The sequence below is a fragment of the Bufo gargarizans genome, chromosome 1, assembly GCF_014858855.1.
Source record: "Bufo gargarizans isolate SCDJY-AF-19 chromosome 1, ASM1485885v1, whole genome shotgun sequence".
NCBI lineage: Eukaryota > Metazoa > Chordata > Amphibia > Anura > Bufonidae > Bufo > Bufo gargarizans.
In genome coordinates, this window is record NC_058080.1 from 251712108 (window position 1) to 251732462 (window position 20355).

The following is a 20355-nucleotide window of genomic DNA, read 5'->3' on the forward strand; positions in this document are numbered from 1 at the left end:
TTTAAACTGCTCTCTTTATCTGCAGGAATGCCCTCATTAAAATCTGAAATTCCCTGCAGCTTGGAAGGTTCATATCTTCTGATAAAATCATGCTATGGAATCACCCTTTATACGGTGCACAAATTTATTATTTAGTCATAAAATATACTGTATTTTTCACCCTATAAAACACACCTTTTGCCCTCTTAAAGTGGGGTAAAAATGTCAGTGAATCTTATCGGGCGAATACTAATGAGCGCTTCCATTATTAAAGCGCCATTAAAACAGGAAAACAGAGGAGCAGTGAATGCAGCACTCCCCGTGCGGGCTCTTTACTCATTGCTTCCTGGTCTTCCTCGGCTGCACGCTATTCTGTGCCCTGCACACAGCATGAGGATGTCGGATCGCTCTGTGACATCATGCTGTGCGACGTCGGATCACAGCACAGCATGTCAGGCAGAGCAATGTATCTCAGCAGCGCTGGTGGCGTCCAGAGCAGGAGAGGTAAGTTGATTTACTTTTTTTTTGTGTGCTATGAGGTCTGATTAACACGGGGGTCTGATCTGAGGTCTGAATGGGGGTATTAGAAACATTGGGGGTCTGATCTGAGGTCTGATTGAGGGTCATACTAACACTGTGGGTCTGATCTAAGGTCTTTTTCACATCGGAGCTCTGAGCTGAAGTCTTATTCACATTGGAGGTCTGATCTGAGGTCTGATTCTCACAAAAATTATTTTAACTGAAAGTGGGTTTGTAGTTGGTTTAACATCTGTGACACTGCAGACCACAAATGGAACCTGCCAGGGTTGTCTTTCATGACCTATATATTTACATTAATTATAGAATGGATGACATTCCTGGTTCAACAAGATCCTTCTTATGAGTATAAATTAAAGCTACAGTATCTAGAGCTACAGTATCTAGAGCTACAGTATCTCCCATGATCCAGCCATTCCTGATGCAGCCACACATCACAGGTCACACCGCTGAGGAAGGTCCTGCTGGACCGAAACATCATTTGGTGACTAAATTTGTGAAAAAATACTGCTTACAGATCTGGATCAGAACTTAACGTAATGTCGTTATGATAAAAATTAAAAGATAAAAATAAAATACTTTAATTATATCATACCTATGAAGTGCAGCGATTTACTTTATCTAATACAGGCTTTAGTCAGACCATTCACTCTAACCAGAGAGGGAAGGGGATGAAAGACTGAATTATAGCATCACACATTACACTGAAAAGTACAATGCTCTTTCCTGGTCATCTCTATCTAGGGTTATAGAGAGAACTATAGGGCTGTCATAATGCTGTCCCAATTTTACTAATCTACTATTATATTAGCAGATAACATGTTCCTATTACAACAGCAGTAGACTTACAGTGGGTCCCCTATCTTTCTGTGCTGACTGATACAGAAGGGAACTATTTAGAATTGTATTTTCAATGGCATAAAACTGCTGACATTAAAAAGAAAAACTGCCAAAATGTAATACTGAATGTAAAATACCCCTTTCTGACAGAAGTGTCATTTTAAAGATAGGTTTTCTAAACCAGACAACTGCTGTAAATTACATGCCTTAAAAACTATTCCCAATCATAGTTAGTTGTTTGTCTGAGATGATTATGTGAACATCATACAGGGCTGCAGCATGTTATGTCTGAAGCTGTATTACACCAGGGATGTTATACTCTGGCCGGACGTCACTGTGGGTGTATGCAATCAGTCTAAAGAGAAATCAATGTCTGAATCACACACTGGTCTGATAGTGAAATAACGTGAGGAATAACAATGGTTTCTCCCTTTTTCCAGTGTGAACCAGGAGCGTAGTGGAGAGACTTCCTTTCTCCAGACTAGATTTAGGTATTGAAATGTGCAGCCACAATTAGACATGGAACTCAGGGGGTATCGGCTCCATTTCTGACATTTTATTAGCACTTGACTTAACCCCAACGGCAGTTTACGGAGCACAGGAAGAGATTTCTTCTCCTGAACACTAAACTAGGCTTGGGATGTGAAAGAAAGCATGGCCTTCACCCCGCCTCCATACCTTGGGAGTAGCTCTAATAATTTTGTCTAGGTTGTGGAGCAGAAACGTTCATTTGATGCAGAATTGTGTAAATAAGACAAGTCATTTGCATCCATTGTCTTTGCCTTCTCCTTAATGTCAGAGCTGTTTAATGTGTAAGCATTTCTCCTAATACCTATTTCATTAAATTAGATTTTAATGGGATGGAATGACTTGAGGAATGGAAAAAAAAACATATATTAGTGTTTGTGTTCCTAAATTAAAAGGAATGTGTTTTATGAGCAGTTATCCAAGAGGCATATCAGTTGAGGGGAATGTGGAATAATACAATTAATTTGTAATGAAGATATTGTATAGAAAATGAGCTTTAAAATGAAAGTAGAATAACCTTTCAATGTTTCTTCTGTGGCATAAGATTCTGCAAATTACTGCCAATTTCTAACAATATTCTGAGGTGTACAGAGATACCTAGCTGAATACCCATCCATCGTATGACCCTACCTGCAGCTGCATATGTCACCAACCACGTACCCACCATTCTACCGACGAGGGGTTGTGCAAGAAAATGCTTTTTTTTATGGTTCATATAGTGCCACATACGACTGCCATCGCTTGCGTATGTCCCTGCCCCGTACATCGGACATGCTTAGGGGAAGGTTTTCTATAACCCTCCTTTCTATATCTAAATACTCCTCTCTGCACCATTCAGGATAAAACAGGAAGTTAAAGGGGTTGTCTCATCTCGCGGTTACTAAGGCAAGAGGAGACTAAGACCTGACCACCAGGTGGCCTAGAAACAGGAGAGCTTCAAGGGCTACACTATTTCTGTAGCTTCCATGTGCTGCACTATTTCTGGGCCGTCTGGTGGTCGGGGCTTAGGCTCATCTTGCCTTAGAAACCGCGAGATGAGACAACCCGTTTAAATTATAAAACTATTCCTGCTGCTCTCATTAAAGTACATTCTAACAAGGTAGCTCCCCATTCTGGCTCATAGAGGGGTCCCTCTATAGTAGTGATGGCTAACCTCTGGAACTCCAGCTGGGGTGAAACTACGACTCCCAGCATGCTTCATTCATTTCTATGGAGTTCTGAGAACAGCCAGGCAAGTGTGCATTTTGTAAAATGTAGTTTTACCACAACTGGAGTGCGGGAGGTTAGCCATCAGAGACCTATGGCATCCTCTTTAAATAGAATCAAATTATAGATACACTGGATACTACTGGATGCTGGAATATAGCCTCATCTTTCATTTCACTGGTCTGGGTCCACAGACATTCAGTGCATCCCAGTGGAGCAGGTAGGTGAGTTGTATTTTTTGACTAGACCCCTACTATTAACCTCTACACCATCCTAAATAATATGAACCCCCCCCCCCAAAGATGTAATATAATATTAAGTCTCATACAGACAGGTGACGTTCCTTTATGTGTGCTATTGAAGCCTGCAAGGACTAGTCTCAAACAGCACACAGACCTATTGTAGTCAATGGGGTCGTTCACACATCAATTTTTTTTTACGCAAACTGTGGGTCTCCAAATCTCAGCTCAGAATAGCCTGGGCTATGGAGTAGTCCTATATTTCCTTAGACTGCACCTATAGCTCTCGGAGCTGCCAGTGTGGTTTCCGGATGAACCTATGGCCATCTGAATAGAGCCTTAGTGTTAACCACTAAAACACCCAAAACCTCTAGGGATATTAGATGTTAACTCATAACCACGAATAAAGAATACTTATATTAACCTCTTCATTGCCCTAGACCACCAGGGATAAGGGTAATTAACTGTTAAACCATTCTATACCCACAGGGATACTGAAATCATTAACCCCTAAGTCCCTAATTAACCATGGGTCATGTAATGAATGAATATAATCAGGAGGAATTTTTCACAAAAACACTTGGAAACCTCCCTCTAAAAATCCTAAGTGTGATAATCTCCCTACCACATATACAGTAGAGCCAATTTCATACGAACATTAAGCTATCGGTAAGTTTTGGGATGTGTGCACTTTGGAACATAACTGTCACATAGAAAGGTTTTTTTGAAAGTCGTAGTTCTGCTTGATTTCTAGCAATCTCTGACCCTGTTATTGATCCGTAAATGTGAACATTAGCCCTGGACCTTTCTGGATAGATTACTGAAGCAGTTGGGTCATGAATAAATAACTGTACATATGCTGTGAAACTGCTGTCTAGAATTCTGTTCCTTGAGCATGGCTGGATTATAAAATTATTGCTAGTTAGCCTTCTAACTTTTTGGCAATCAACGTACAAACGGCGTACAGATTATGCAGTTCCTCCCCGTGCTAGAGATCGCTGACAAATCTAATAAGAGAGATCATATCCTTGAGAGAGAGAAGAAGGAGGGGGACTATGAGGAGAGAGAACAAGAGGGAGTTCAAAGACATTGGACATGCTTCAGTGAACTAGCAAATAACATATTATGTACTAACCTAATTATCCTATATTACTAACCTAATGAATTTTACTGCCAATCCCAGGTCTGCTATACAGCACGTTCCATTTTTCTTCACCAATATGTTCTTGCTTTTAAGGTCCCGGTGAGCTATGGCTGGCTTCCCCTTTGTCCCAAATATTTCAGTGTGCAAGTGGCAGAGCCCACTGACCGATGAGTAAGCCAGTTTCAGCATGGCTTTTGTATCGAGGGTGGTGGACTTCAAGTAATCGTAGAGGGAGCCATTTTCATGGTAATCTGTAATCAGGTACAATTGTGTCCAGGATCCTGTTCCTTTAATGTCAGCAGCAATGAATCCTAAGAAAGAGTGGTATAGAAGTAAGGTCATAACAGGTAGTGGATACACAGAAATCTTTGGTCCTAAATAATAGATTCAATGCCTACAGACATAATCATTAACAACCAACCTTGGTTATTCTTTCTACCTGCTCTGTACGGAATCAACTTTATAATGAATGGATCTCTTGCATCCTATAAGTAACCAAAGTTACTAAGTAACTTAATCTAACCTGTACCGATACAAGCGAAATAGTACAATTTTGAAATATTAAACTCTATAAAGGATTATCCATTTTAATTATGTCGTTGTTAAATTCAACTACTGCTGTAGACTGCATAGTAAGGGAATTATATGAAAGAAAACGCTGCCATCTAGTGGACATATCAAATTACAACACCTTATATGCAAAGATACCACCTGATTAGAGGCACTGCTAAAATTAAAATGAATCAACAAATGTAAAAATTAACACAGTAATCAATTATTTGACCAGGTTAAACATTCATTTAAAAAAAAATAAAAAATCTTTTTGGGGGGGGCAAATTTTCCAAATGGATATGTTTTTAAAGGTTGTTGTTGCTGTTGTTCCTTATTGTTGCTGCTGCGCTCTCTTCATCCATGTTAGAGATGAGCAAATAGAATCCCACGATTTCAGGATAAATTCTATTCGCCTCGAAGCTGAATTTCCTTAAGCTTCATGGTAGCGAATGGATTTAACCTGAAATAGTTTAAAAAACAAAAAAAGTCATACTTACCACCTCCATTTACTTGCGAGGGGCAGCCAGCTGCCATCTTGATTAAAGATCTCGGTCGAAATCCAGTGCGTGGTGACGTATGACGTATGACCGGCGTGATGATGTAATCTCATGCCTGCGCAAGATTTCCCTCCAGATCTTCATGCAAGATGGCGGCGGCCGGCCCATCGCGAGCAAATGGAGGTGGTAAGTTTGATTTAATTATTTTTGTAATGTTAATTTCACACAGTTTTTACATGTATGTAATGACGAGGGACGCGCTATCGCAGCTCCCTGTCATTGCATCCGCTACTTACAAAAAAAGGCATATTTTTTTGTAAAATTCTGCGAATCAGCCGAATCAAACGTTTCAAAAATGTGCTCATGTCTAATCCATGTCATACATGATACATACCAGGTGAAGGACACCCCTATAGTGAATCCAGGTGAAATTTTGTAATGAAAGTGGCCACACCAGGTAACATTCCCGTCCCTTTACTGACCTGTCCATCTTGCTTTATCCCCCCCCCTCCTCGTGGCCCCCTCCTTTGTAAGGAGGCAGTTAAGAATATTGGAAAAATGTTCCTAAACCAATTAAACAATCTACTGGAAGTCTGTTAATTGACTGTGTCTGATCATCTTGTTGTATGTACTGTATAAAGAGATAAAATCCCTTCCGGCTGTAGTGTCTAATATTCTGACACCTTTAATATTTGGATGAAGAATAACAAGTAACCATGTAATATTATAGACATGTTCTCTGATCCTTTCATTGATTTGCCTTCTTTGCCCTGGAATTTTTCACTACAAAGGAGAAGCACCGGCTCGTCCTTGCCTTGCAATGAAATAGGAACACAAAGCTACCGTACATAAGGGATGAATCACTTTGATAACCTTTATTAGTTTGACTGATGCTCTGCATAGAAATGCACTGTGCATGCAGTAGATCCTTCAAATGAAATGTACAGTAATAAGAGTAATTGGATATAAGTGCATTCATGCAATCTGCATTTTATTAAAGGGCATCTGTCAGCAGATTTGTATTATGAAGCTGACCTGTGCACTTGGCAGCTGAAGGCTTCTGTGTTGGTCCCATGTTCATAAGTGCCCTCATTGCTGAGAAAAATTAAGTTTGTATATATACAAATAAAAGCCTCTAGGAGCAATGGGGGCGTTGCCGTTACACCTAGAGGCTCTGCTCTCTCTGCAACTGCCGAGCCCTCTGCACTTTGATTGACAGAGCCAGGTATGATGACGACTTTTACATTGCCTGGCCCTATTAATCAAAGTGGAGCGGGTGCAGCAGTTCCAGAGAGAACTGAGCCTCTAGGTGTAACAACAACTCCCCCATTGCACCTAGAGGCTCATTTGCATATAATAATGCAATGAGGGCACATATGAACATCAGACCAACACAGATGCCTTCAGCTGCCAAGTGCACAGGCTACAAATCTGCTGACAGATGCCCTTTAAGAGGCCACTCACTGTTCAGATGCCTGGCCTGAGATCTCACACATACACGAGTGCATACTCAGTTCAGATCTCAGAGTGGAGACACAGCTGAGGATCAGAGGGAAGTGGTTAACTCACAAATACAGCCAACAGTAAAAAGATTATCTTCACTACACTTTACATCGTGTACCTTTACAATGGGCCAGACAATAACATTTTTGTTGGTGTCCCTCTCTAAAGCCTTTGGCCGTCCGCTAATCACAGATCCACAAAATATGGATGTGGTTTGTGTTGCAACTGCATTTTTTGTAGAACCCTGTTCTATACTTTTGTGTAACTGACATAAGGAACCGGAAAGCACATGGATCATCTGTGTGTATTCCGCATCCGTATGTCCATTCTGCAAAAAGATAGAATACGTACACAAAATGTGGACCACTGACGCATTGAAGACAATGGGTCTGCAAATAAAATGCAGATGGCACACGGACTGCATCCTTATTTTGCAGATCTGAGATTTGCAGACGGCAAAACGGATCCAGTCATGTAGATGAGGCCTATTATATTTCTTTTCACTGACCCCTGCAGTCCTAACAGGAATAAATCATTGTAGAAAAAATGTACCCAATATACGTCTCAATTTACTAATAGTATCACGGAATGGAGAGGCGGTAAAATGAATATACTTTATTTGTGCATAATTAAAAACGGGAAATGTATCACTCTTCACAAACTAATATTAGAGAGAAAAAAATCCACATACTGGCCAGGAGATCACAGGAGAGACGAGGAGGTCATGATATGTAACCAGTCTTTTCTGAGATACACACTATCGAACAAGAGGCCAAGAAATGTGTCAAAGAGGAAACCGCACGGTGATACAGTGTTATCTATAAGATGGTATGGGAAGCCAGGTGGTCAGTAATTAACCCTTGCTGGAGTATGACCAGCTATAGAGAAGACTGACCCGTACACCACAAAGCCCAGGGTAATTGGTCACTTAATACTAATGACCAACCCAGGGAGACTCCCAAAAAAAGGAGATGACCTAACTATCTGCCCATGCTAAGCTAGGACTCCCACATAAAGCGTATGAAAAAGCTTGACGCGTTTCATCAAAAGAATCATCAGGAGCAAAATTCAAAGTGCACATAGTGAGATAATAGCAGACGCTGCCACACTGATGACTCTTTTGATGAAACGTGTCAAGCTTTTTCAGACGCTTTTATGTGGGAGTTCTAGCTTAGCATGGGCAGGTAGTTGGTTTTCTCCTTTTTTTGGGAGTCTCCCTGGGTTGGTCATTAGTATTAAGTGACCCTGGGCATTGTGGTCTACAGGTCAGTCTTCTCTATAGCTTTTTATCCAGGACCACTTCATGTTCCCAGTCTGCTCCTGTGCTTATTCTAAATTGTAATTGAAATTTGGTATCTGCATGGTCAATGGTACATATCTTCTCTCCTTAATTTACCTTAGATTTTTTTCCCATTATGCAGGGACGTCGCCAGGTCAAAACATTCGGCTTGAGCCCCTGATGTTTTGTCCAGGGCCCTGAATGTTACAGCTGGTAGCTATACAACTGCAGATGAATTACTGTGGCCGCTTGCTTGTAGAGCGGCGCAGGTGGTCGACAAGCAACTGCCTGTGCCGGGTCTCAGGCGGTGTGATCGGCGCGGTGACTTCAACATGCCCGTCTGAATCCAGAAGCCTGCAGCTTGGACCTCCGATGGTGGGAAGTCAGGTGAGTATTTTTTTATATCTTGTCCACACTGAGGGCTTTGTGAATGCTATGGGCACTAAATGTTGGCATTATACCTGCTAGAGCCTCTGGGAGATTGGTTATAACTACAAGGGGCCTTTACAAGTACTGGGGACACTGAAGATGTCATTTTACATGGGGGCACTATGTGGGGGCCATTATAACTGTTGGGGGGCCCTATAAGTATTGCTGGAACTACAGGAGGGCATTATACCTTCTGGGGCACTAAAGGATGGCATTATACCTATTCGGGGCACCACATAAAAGCCTTATTACTGCTGGGGCACTACAGGAGTATATTATACCTATTGAGGGCACCACAGGAGGAACTTATTACTACTAGGGCACTACATGAGGGCATTATACCTTCTGGGGCACTACAGGAGGGCATTATACCAATATGGGGCACCCCAGAAAAGCTTTATTACACAGGAGGGCACTATTAGTACTGGGGCACTGCAGGAGGCCATTATTCCTATAGAGGCACCAGGAGGTCCTTCTTACTGCTAGGGCCCTACAGGAGGGTATTATACTTATTGGCTGGCCACAGGAGGGCATTGAACTACTGGGGCACTATAGGGGGCATTAGACAGTACCACTGAAGGTCTTATAGGAGACATTATAACTACTGGGGGCACTATAATGGTGGATAAGTACTACAGGGGGGCCTTATTAATATTATAGAGAGTTTTATTACTGCTGGGTGCACTATGGTGGCCATTATTATTGGGCACAATATGGAGGGCACTATCACTAACAGGGGCACTGGTGTAGTATAATTATTGGGGGCATTGTAGGGGCCAATATTACTAAGAAGAGCACTCTGGGAGGGAATTTTTGCTATAAGTAGGACTTTTATATTACTATAGGTGGACTAATGTCTATGGCAGTATTAATTTCTGTGGAATAGTATGTAGGGGCATTGGGGAGCACAGTAGGCACAGTATTCTGGGCAGCACCAGGATAATACTGTTCGGGTAGCAGGGTGGGGAGGATGATGATATTTGAAACATGAGGAACCTAAGATGACTGTTTGGTAAACTCTGCAGAGACTAGATGCGGTTGAAAGAAGTTGTCTGGCCCGAATGGAGAAGATGGGGAAAGAAAATGTCTACATCAGAGGAGACGTCACCTGGGAGGACCTGGATGTGAGAGGTATATAGTGCTGTATGTTTTTTAGTGTCCATGCAGCAAGTAAAATATGTCTTTAGTCCTAGGGCGAGCTTGTGTGTGTGTTTAGGGCAGATACTTTGAGAATATGGCACATATGTATTGGGGCTTGGGCCCTGGATCTTTTGAGACCCTAGCAACGCCCCTGCCATTATGATTTTAATCAAGTCTTGTAGTCATTTTTATTCATCAGCTGCAGCAAATAACTGTTACCTAGAAATATAATGATATCGCACGCCGAGCCCGAATAACAAAAAGGTTATAGATAACTAGTGATTCCGGCCTAATACACATAATAAAACATGTTGGCCTGTCTTTCTTGCCATTTATATGCTGGGGATCGCACATGTTCTTTGCAAATATAGGGCAATTTGGACAGGCTGGCAGTTTAATACAGACCACAACCATATGTGCTGCCCAATATGACATATGGACAAAGTGTGGATTATTCTTCCGGCCCTCCCGGCTAATCGCTCATCTTGACAAGCTTATGTTTCACACACTCAGAAATGTCAACCAGAGTAATGTGATCTTTTACCACAACAAAATCAAGCAAAAACACTGAATCCGTTTTTATTCTTTTTTTAGTGAAAGGATTATATTGTTGGCTGGTTCATTGTTTCCTAGAAGCTACAGCTGTAACCAGAAACCATAGTAGATACAAAATAAAAGACATCAAACATTTAGTGAATGAATTTAGTGAATGAAAAAAATAAAAGTTATAGAGTCAGGCTTTATTGTGGTGAGTCAGTGATGATCGGCTTAGCGTGGGGCATCGAGCTGACATCAAGGGGATGAAATAGTCCCATCAGGACAATGGAGGCAGTAGGGCAGGTTAACTCGGTCTTACAGAATAGACCTCACAGCTTAGTATTAGGCCTTCGATATAAAGAAAGAAACGGGCAGGCGGCACTCACCAAAAGTAGATATTCTTTATTCCGGTAGTCGTACACTTACATCAGTACTATTATGGGGCAAACACAGATAGCGCAGGCAAGTAGCTTGTGGTGACAGCCGTTTCACGCCTCAGTGCTTCGTCAGGCCTGAGGAAGCGCTGAGGCACGAAACGGCTGTCACCACAAGCTACTTTCCTGTGCTTGAGGAAGCGCTTAGGTGCGAAACGGTTGTCACCACAAGATACTTTCCTGCGCTATCTGTGTCTGCCCTATGATAGTACTGATGTAAGTGTACAACTACCGGAATATAGAATATCTACTTTTGGTGAGTGCCGCCTGCCTGTTTCTTTCTTTATATCGATTTGCAAGACTTAAGACTGAACACCACTATAAGTGATACAAGATAGTACTGGAAACTGAGTGCTGGATTCTGAAAGGGACTTACAGCAGTGCCACCCCGTTTTTTGTTTTCTGTGGGACTTGTTTATTTTAGTATTAGGCCTTGTTCACACATATCAGTTTATGTTGCATTTTTATATATTTTTTGTTAAAACCAGATGGGTACAGAAAAGTATTTATTTTATATTTCTCTTTTTAGGATCCAAGCATCAAAAACTGTATGAAAAGCTGTGTGAATCCAACTTAATTTACATATGTGTGATATGCCAGAAAGGTTTATTCCTGTTAGAGGCGCTAAAATTAATATACTATTATACTAGGAAGCTGTCTTACATTTAGAAGTAGTGGAGGATCCGCCTGAGTTATGAAGAGGCCGACGTCTCTTCATGACTTCGGCAGATCACTACAAGCTATAGGGCTTCATTAAGACCGGCGTCTAAAACGTGGTCTTAATAAATGTGCCCCAAAATGTGTAGATATCTATGTGAGCTTCACCATCTACTTGAAAAAGTTTAAAAAAATGTTTAGAAACTCTTGACTTGGTATGTGGAACTGAACAAGGCCTAAAGCTTCCATGTCAGCTCAATGTCCCTCTCCATATTTTAAAGTTGATGAAAATGGGAGATTTCAATGAAAAAGTATGTTTTTTGGGAGACCCTGACACATCATTGCCATCTTGAGAGAAATCAGTCATGTTTAAAATGATAGTAGGACGCAAGATCTTTCATCCGCCAACAATCATTCTTTGAAAGAACATTCGCCGAAAGATCATTCATCCTTTGACTGGTATCATTGAACATGAAGTGCCAATCTAAATGACTACAATGAGCGATTCTGACCAGGGCTACTTTCACACTAGCGTTTCCAATTCCATTATTGAGATCCGTCATAGGATCTCAATAGCGGAAGAAAACGCTTCAGTTTTGTCCCCATTCTTTGTTAATGGGGACAAAACGGAACTGAACGAAACAGAATGCACCAAAATGCATTCCGTTCTGTTTGGATGTGTCCCCATCGCGGACAGAAAAACGCTGCAAGCAGTGTTTTTTTGTCCGTAATGTTGTGCGGAGCAAGACGGATCCGTCCTGACACACAATGTAAGGCAATGGGGACGGATCAGTTTTGTCTGACACAATACAAAACTGATCCGTCCCCGTTCACTTTCAATGGTGTTCAAGACGTATCCGTCATGGCTATTTAAGACATAATACAACCAGATCCGTATGCATGCGGTTGTCTTATTGTATAGGAAGCATTTTTGCAGATCCATGATGGATCCGCGAAAAGCGCTAATGTGAAAGTAGCCTAAAATGACGGATGCACGCGGTTATAATATTGTAACGGAAGCGTTTTTTGCAGATCCATGACGAATCCGCAAAAACCGCTAATGTGAAAGTAGCCTAAAATGTGTATGACTGTGTCAGCATAATAGTGGTTCACTAGGCAATCATTTGTTCAACCACCAGTCCACTTCTATTTAAAGGGGTTGACAGCTTTTTTTTCATATTAATGACCTATCCTCAGGATAGATCATCAATATCAGAAACAATGGGGGTCCGACTCCCGGCACCCCTGCTAATCAGCTGTTTGATAAGAAAGCAGCAGGCCTACCCTAAGGATAGGTTATCAGTATCGGACTGTGGGGGTCAAAGTCCCAGCACCCCCACAAATCAGTTGTTTGAAGAGGTCCTGACACTCACACTGTGGACTCTTCACTGATCGGCTGGTGTGCTCACAGGTGGACCCCCACCAATCATACATTAATTACCTAGCCTGAGGATAGGCCATTAATATTAAACTAATGGAAAACCCCTTTAAGAAATGGGACAAGTCTGGATTTTGCACCAATAGATGTTCTGTTCTTCACTTTCCATGACCTATGACAGTTACCCAGACAAGTCAGTCTAATTATAACTCTATAGTCTAAAAGAGAACTGTTGTTGCCGTATATACATGGTTGGATACCCCTACAGAACTCCTCTAAATTGGTTATCTCCAGCTTTCTAAGACTCAAAATCATCAGTCAGTTCTGGACTTCTATGCTACTCTGTCTGAGGGCAGCAGAAAAACATTTTTAATGATCCTTCACAAATACTACTATTTTATCATTTTTAAACGCTGTATTTATTCCGTAACATTTGTAAAAATAAAAAACTTTTTACAGGAAAAATACCAGAAAAATCTGTTATAAAATCAAGTTCTGAAAAATCTTCTATAAAATGAATAATACCAGAAGTCCTTCCATACAGTTCTGTATTCATTTTTCACATAACGTTGTTTCTTGTAATAAAAGTGGTGCTTAGATACAATATGAGAACACTGCCACCAGGTGGAGACATTTGTAATCATCAACTTTTACAACTACCAGTCAGTGGATTCTAAACGGCGCTGTTTGCCATGTTTGAACTTAAAATAATGATTTTTATTACAATAATAAATTCATTGTCTTAGACGCCATTGAAACAACTACATAAAATCACCACAAGCTTTCATTTCTTCCCGTTCTGTTTATTTTAAAATGTGGCTTACTCGTGTGAATATAATTTTTTTTCTAAAAAGACATGTGTTATGGCTGCTTCACACACTGTTTTGTCGCCAGCATTTTTGGGCCAAAAGAACCCCTCAAAAATGCTCATTGCACACTCCTTTATGTGAAGTTGAAAACAAAAAAAAACTATGGAGGCCAATAGGAGAAAAACACTAGGCAGTGAGGGAAAAAATGCCAGGCCCAGAGCATGCTGCAATAAAAAAAAAAAAAAAAGCTACCGACACAAAAAAACACACCTCAAGTCTGAAAAAACATTACTACAAAAAGATGCCTGTTTCATCTGCTCTTAATATTTCCCATGGTCCTTCTTATAACATCTGGAACTGGAGTTTTATGCCTATGTGGAATAATATTCCAAAACAGCTAAAAAAATTATGTGTTACGCCAGCCTTAATCAAACAACGTGTTTTTTCACAATAGTGAAAAAAATGTGTTAATTTCAACTCCGAACTGAAGACAGCGAGTTAATAAACACTGCAGTGTCCGACTGTGTGTGTGCCATGAGGCAAAAGATTAATTTTCATTTTCCATCTGTCTTTTTTCATGAGCTTTCAATAGGCCGGCACTAAATTAATCATTGGACCTGTCAACTGTACGTGAGGTTCTGTCAGTGTGGCAGATCTGAATTCAATCTGTCTTGATTCTGAATGAATCTATTAAAATGGCATTACTTGCACAACAAACCTGAAAATCAAAGCCATTGCAGGTTGCTAGTTCCTTAATTCCAATGATACGGTTTTAGTTTAGCTATTCTCTATAATTGTCTGAAAGAGGGCAATAGTAATTTCCTTACTAGTCCTAGCGCTGAACCCCGCAATGGACACCATAAAAATAATACCTTATTTATTATACAACATGATGGTATGTCTAAGATAAATTGAACTATGATCACATACAGATGTAGTAGAGTTAACACTCATGCTTTATGGGTTGTGTTATCTAAACTAAATGTGTTGAGCAAACACCTTCAATTGCTTTTGTTTCAAGATAACGCGATTAGTTAAGAAATTTGAGTTTGATTGTTAACCATGCTACATCTGTATTATTTCCCAGCAGAATCACTGGTGGAATGATTTTCCCATATTATAAAATCTTTATGAGGGTTATTGTGGGTTATATTATATATACATTATATCATTTTATTCTGCCATTTGTGATTACAAGGCACTATTTTATCTAAGGGTAAAATAGGCCAAATAAAGTTCTTACATAGAGATAAGGAACACGACTGTATTTTGGCTATAATCTAGTCTTCCATATGTATTTTATGATGAAACAAACATTCCTGTAACATACCATATAAATAGAACTCACTATAAGGGGGTCATTCTCCTCTAGAGAAACTACTTATAAAAAAGGCATAGCTCCATAATACAGCACAGTACATTGACAACATATGGCTGCAGAGGCTAAAAAGACATTAAAAAGACAAAACTCAGAACTCTCCGAAGGATGCAGCATTTGCAATATTGCCCTGGTGCAATGGAATGCTGAGTGAATAAGAGTAAGACATGTAACAATAATATAATAGTCGAATATATGACTATGGTATTGCGAGACTTTACTTATGATGACCTATCCTAATTAGTCATCAGGTCATCAGTATCTGATATGTGGGGGTCTGACACCCAGGACCCCCACCTATCAACTGTTTGAGAAGACAACAGCGTTCACAGTAGCGCCACGGCCTTCTCTCAGCTCACCAGACGCAGTGCTGTCCATTTGATAGCAGCTGTGTTGGTATCACAGCTCAGTCCCATTCACTTAAATGGGACAAAGCTGCACCTATGCCATGTGATCGATGAACGTAACGTCACATGGCCTAGATCAGGGATCAGCAAACTTCAGCACTCTAGCTGTGGTGAAACTACGACTCCCAGCATGCCAGCTTGCTCAGCTGTTTTCAGAAATCCCACAGAAGTGAATGGAGAATGGTGGGAGTTGTAGTTTTACCACATCTTGCGTGCCGAAGGTTGATGATTTTTGGCCTAAGCTGAGAGAGGGCCGCAGTGCTACTGCGAGCGACGGTGGTGTTGGACCCCTACGGATCAGATCCAGAGCATATGGCATCAGTAGTAATGTTTCAGAAAACCCCATTCAAAAAGAGGCCTTCAAGGTTAAGTGGACACCCATGGGGACATTTTTTTATTATTGTATTCTACTCATTTAGAGATGTAAGTCTTTTTTGCTGTTGGTCTTTATTAACAATTTTCAACAGTTTTTCTTCTACAGCTTTAAGTCTCAGGGCATTAGCAGATTAGCAGGCTCTCTGCTTCACACTTTAGGAAGCTGCTCTGATAGCGCTCTCTGTAGCCCTTATCTCTGAACCCCTGGCAGCTCATAAACCCTAATTTAAGCTAAGTTCTTATCAAAGTAGAGATAAGGGCTACAGATCCAGTTGATGGATTCAGTGTGAAGTAGAGAGCCTACTAGTCTGTAAATCCACTGAACGCTAAAGCTGTTTATCATTTTTTTTAAAGACCAGTTGAAAAAATTATTTTTAGCCCAAAATGAGTAGAATGCAATAATAAGAAAATTGCTCCCAAAGGTGTCCATAGCCTTTAAGGAACACAGCAGAACTTTCCTAGAAATTCCCCATAATACCGCCTTCACAAAAAAAAACATGAATTTCAAATGTTTTTAAGGATATGGATGGATCTTTAGGTTACATGTGGATTTGTTGCAAATTATGGTGCAGGTCTGCTGTGGTTTCATCTTATGCATTACAATGTGGTTTAATTCTGCAACATAAATTGACATGCTACAGATGATTTTAAATCCAGATCTAATGTCAATTTACATTGCTGATTTTTTTTTTTTACTACTGCGTGTGGATGAGATTTCACAAAATGGCTTGCACTGTAAAACTCTGCAGATTTGCCACACACACAAATCTGCTGGGCCAAGTTATCACCATTTGTGCAAATTGTGAGCTTACCTTTATTTATTTTTATTTTTTTGTAGCATTTATTATTTTTTTTACATTTTTTATGTGTTTTATCTGGTATTTTTCAAGTCTTATTGAGAACATTATTTGAAAAAACACAACTGATCCAAAAGAAAAAAAAAGACACAAAGCAAAATGCATTGTATGTAGTTCTGTTTTAAATTTAACTACGGATTGTTAAAAAAAAAACTTCCTCACAAAAATGATGAGTGTGAAACCAGCCTTACAGTGTCAAGAGTTATGGAACATTATTAAGGTCAAAGACTGACCTACGTCCCAACTGACCTGAGACTTTATAAGAGTCACAAACTTGAGTGTCAGGAATAGGCAAAAAAAAAAAAAAAAGATTATTTTTATTTTTCAAAGATCTAAAGGACAGGGAAGATGTGTATGTTTCCTAAAGGAACATTAAACACAGGAAATGTGCAAAAAAAAAAGTAAAAAAATTCTCCAACAGTTCCTCCAGTCATCTTTTCCTATCCTTTTGCCTCATACTAAAACTGATAAGTACAAAAAGAAATGCGTCCCAGGAGATCATCATCATCATATGTCCCCTTCCTCCATGTGTCTGGCTGTAAGACAACTGGCTAGAACAGAAGCCTCCCTGCCGCATCCTATCTGCAGTAAGGCAGGAAATATATTTATGCCCCAACCCTTTTGCTAAGCCCCAACCCCTCAGCAGACCAGCAGTTGAAGATTTAAGAGATCGGCAGGAGATTAACCCCTGTGTTCATGGCACAGTTTTTACAATATTATGTCAGGATCATGCAGAAAAGGCATCTGACTGTTCACTTTTAGTATTTATTCCTAGGTTTAGTTTTCCTTTGATGGGTGGATTCATAGTCATTAATATACTGTATGATGTAATCATGTGACCACCAGACTGACTACCGGACTTCTACAGCATCTGCTGTGTCAGTCGGACGTAAGATTGTCTAGGCAATTTTATGCCCGGTGCCGAATAATGTGAGTTTTATTTTAGAGAACAATCTGCGGAGAAGGTGTATCTTTTATACCACAGCTCACATTAACCCCAACGCCCATAAAATAGCTGTCATTTTGCCCATAACTTTCACAGAATGGATGAATTCAAGAAACTGTCTAAGCTGAAGATAAAAGACGGTGAATAAAAGCAGCTAATGTGGCTCTGAGCCCTGGCTCTCTGCTAAAGTGCCGGACAGAAAGACACAGGTTGAGATCCACTGGCATTCTACAACGACTAAATGGGGCTATTAAGGTCCTTAAATTGAAGACTAATTCATGATTTACAGCTCATCGCCAGTGATGAATAGCTGCTTTACTCAAAGTAATTAAAACCTTCACTTTGACAAGTGCATTGTGTGAAATTTTATGGTCAGTTATGAGGAAACCTTTCTGCTTCCTAACTAATGATCAACTATTTTTTGTGAAGATGTACATGGATGATGACAGATACACTAAAATACATTTTGTCGCCCAGCTGCACATGAAAGTGGCTGCAAAGAGTTCATTACCTGAGCTGGGTAGAAGATATAGCACATTTATTGCTATAGCAAAGAATAACGTTCACAAAAACTGGAACTATTAGAGGAGCACTCAAACAGCAAGTCTATAATCATTTTGTTGGACTGAAAAAATCTGTTTCTGGGTTTGCCGGCTGTGGTTCTGCATGATGACCATAGTATTTCCTTACGATATCTCTTTTTTTCATGAAGCAATGCCATGGACAAGCCATGGACACAATTGGCAAGAAAACAGCAACATTTTTAATTTCTAATCCTATAACTCTTGTTGAAGAAAAAGATAACCCTCATTTACACGTATCTACTATATGTGCCTTGAAGCTAATGCTACCATGGACATCCTACAATAGTACAGCAAATAGCAGGTCAGGTAAGTGACAGTTAAGAAATAGACAATTACGTATACAGTAGTTATTTTCACTTTTTCACTAGTTTAAATAACTCCAGCAGTATGTATTAGGTTTGGTTCACAGTAGAGTTAGGCATTCCGTTATGGCTCTCCGTTATACATGGTTATAACGGAAAATAACGGAATCCATAAGACAGAAGGACGTATCCGTTCTTCTGCCCATAGACTTGTATTACGACGGAATGCAAAACGGAAGTCTTTAAAAAGGCATTCCGTTTGCTTTCCGTCCTAATAGAAGTCTATGGGAATCAAAACGGATCCGTCTGGGTCCCGTTATACAAGACGGAAAACAAAGTCCTGTCGACAGACAAACAAAGACGGATCCGTTATGTTTTCCCATATACTTCTATTAGGACGGAAAGCAAACGGAATGCCTTTTAAAGGCTTCCGTTTTGCATTCTGTCTGGGCATTCCATTATTTTCCATTATAACGGGAAGCCATAACGGAATCCCTAATGCTAGTGTGAACCCACCCTTACATGCATCTTGTAAATGTCTAAGACTATCCATCATTTTTAGGTAGATTTCCCCCAACCACACTTGGCGTGGCCCATCATGCATTTTTTTCCGAGTGGGGAGTGCACATTGAAAACTAACTGCCCAAGTCTTATCTCCACCATCATCTGTCAATGGAGAAGAGTCATAAAGCTCTCACACACATTACCTGGTGGCCTGATCTCACTGATGGGTTCAACAAATATTAATCTAATGTTTATGGCTTTGAGGGAGTCTGTCAGCAGTTATGACCATGTTAAACTACTGACAGCACTAGGTTGAGATTAGGGAGTGCTGTACAAACATAACTTTGTGAAATGGTGTGAAAAGGAAGTTGTATTTTACCAGGTTGTTCTTTAATTGCACTGAAGGTGGAGCTTGACTGTGAAATGTTCTCTAGTCTCTGCTTCAAACTGTTTCACAGCCCTTCCCCTCTTCTTTGAGTGACAGCTGTAGCATCTAACCAGGATGCCAGTGCTGAGGTCGCTCAGAGCAATAGGAGGGTCTGTAAAGCAGATCAATACAGAGAGCAATTCACAGTAAAATCCCATACTAGACACTAACAGGAGCAGAAATTGGCAGAATAAAACATCACATTCACACTACTCCTGATCATAAAAGATCAAAAAAATGTATGTTTGCCCTGCTCTGCCCATCCCCCACTTAGTTTAGTATAGTCAAACTTGCTGACAGACTCTGCTTAAAAGCTTTAAAGTTCTCGTTGCCATTTTTTAAGTGAAATCCCTTTCACACTAACACAACTTACCTAAAATATTTTCATGCCTCATGAGCACTGTCTGATAGATTTCAGTCTCCCTGAACCAGCTGGCCTCTTCAGTAGTAAAGAACACTTTGACGGCCACTTTCTCTCCACGCCATCTGCCCATCCACACTTCTCCGTACCTCCCTTTGCCAATCTGCTTCACCATTTGAATCTGCTTTGCAATAGTCCTTTGTACCTGCGAACAAGACCAATAACATATAACTTACCAAAGAAAATGACCACCCAGCATTAATATGACTAATCCAGAGCAAACAGAGGGGAGTACAAAATATCACTGGAGATTCATTTTCCTGCATGCAACATTTCTCCTTCCTCCCGAGAGTGCCTGAAAATATTACCATGGCCCTGTACAGCTCGAAACCGTAAAACTAAATATGCTGTAATTTGAGGCTATATTGACAAAGGTTATTTTGCTAAAGAGTTCTTGGTTCATTTGCTGCCACACACATGTACAGGCTTACTTTATCAGAAATTTAAATGTGAAAAATGATTTAAT

General features: G+C 40.3%; 1 protein-coding gene across 1 annotated transcript in view; it reads right to left on the bottom strand.

The window, feature by feature from the left end:
- BMPR1B (bone morphogenetic protein receptor type 1B) overlaps positions 1–20355 on the bottom strand; it is a 100578-nt gene that overhangs the window by 18990 nt on the left and 61233 nt on the right. The window contains exons 7-8 of the mRNA XM_044277602.1: positions 19842–20034; positions 4487–4784 (exon numbers count right to left, since the gene is read on the bottom strand). Coding sequence (XP_044133537.1) covers positions 4487–4784; positions 19842–20034 — 491 coding nt within the window. The remainder of the gene's footprint in view (positions 1–4486; positions 4785–19841; positions 20035–20355) is intronic.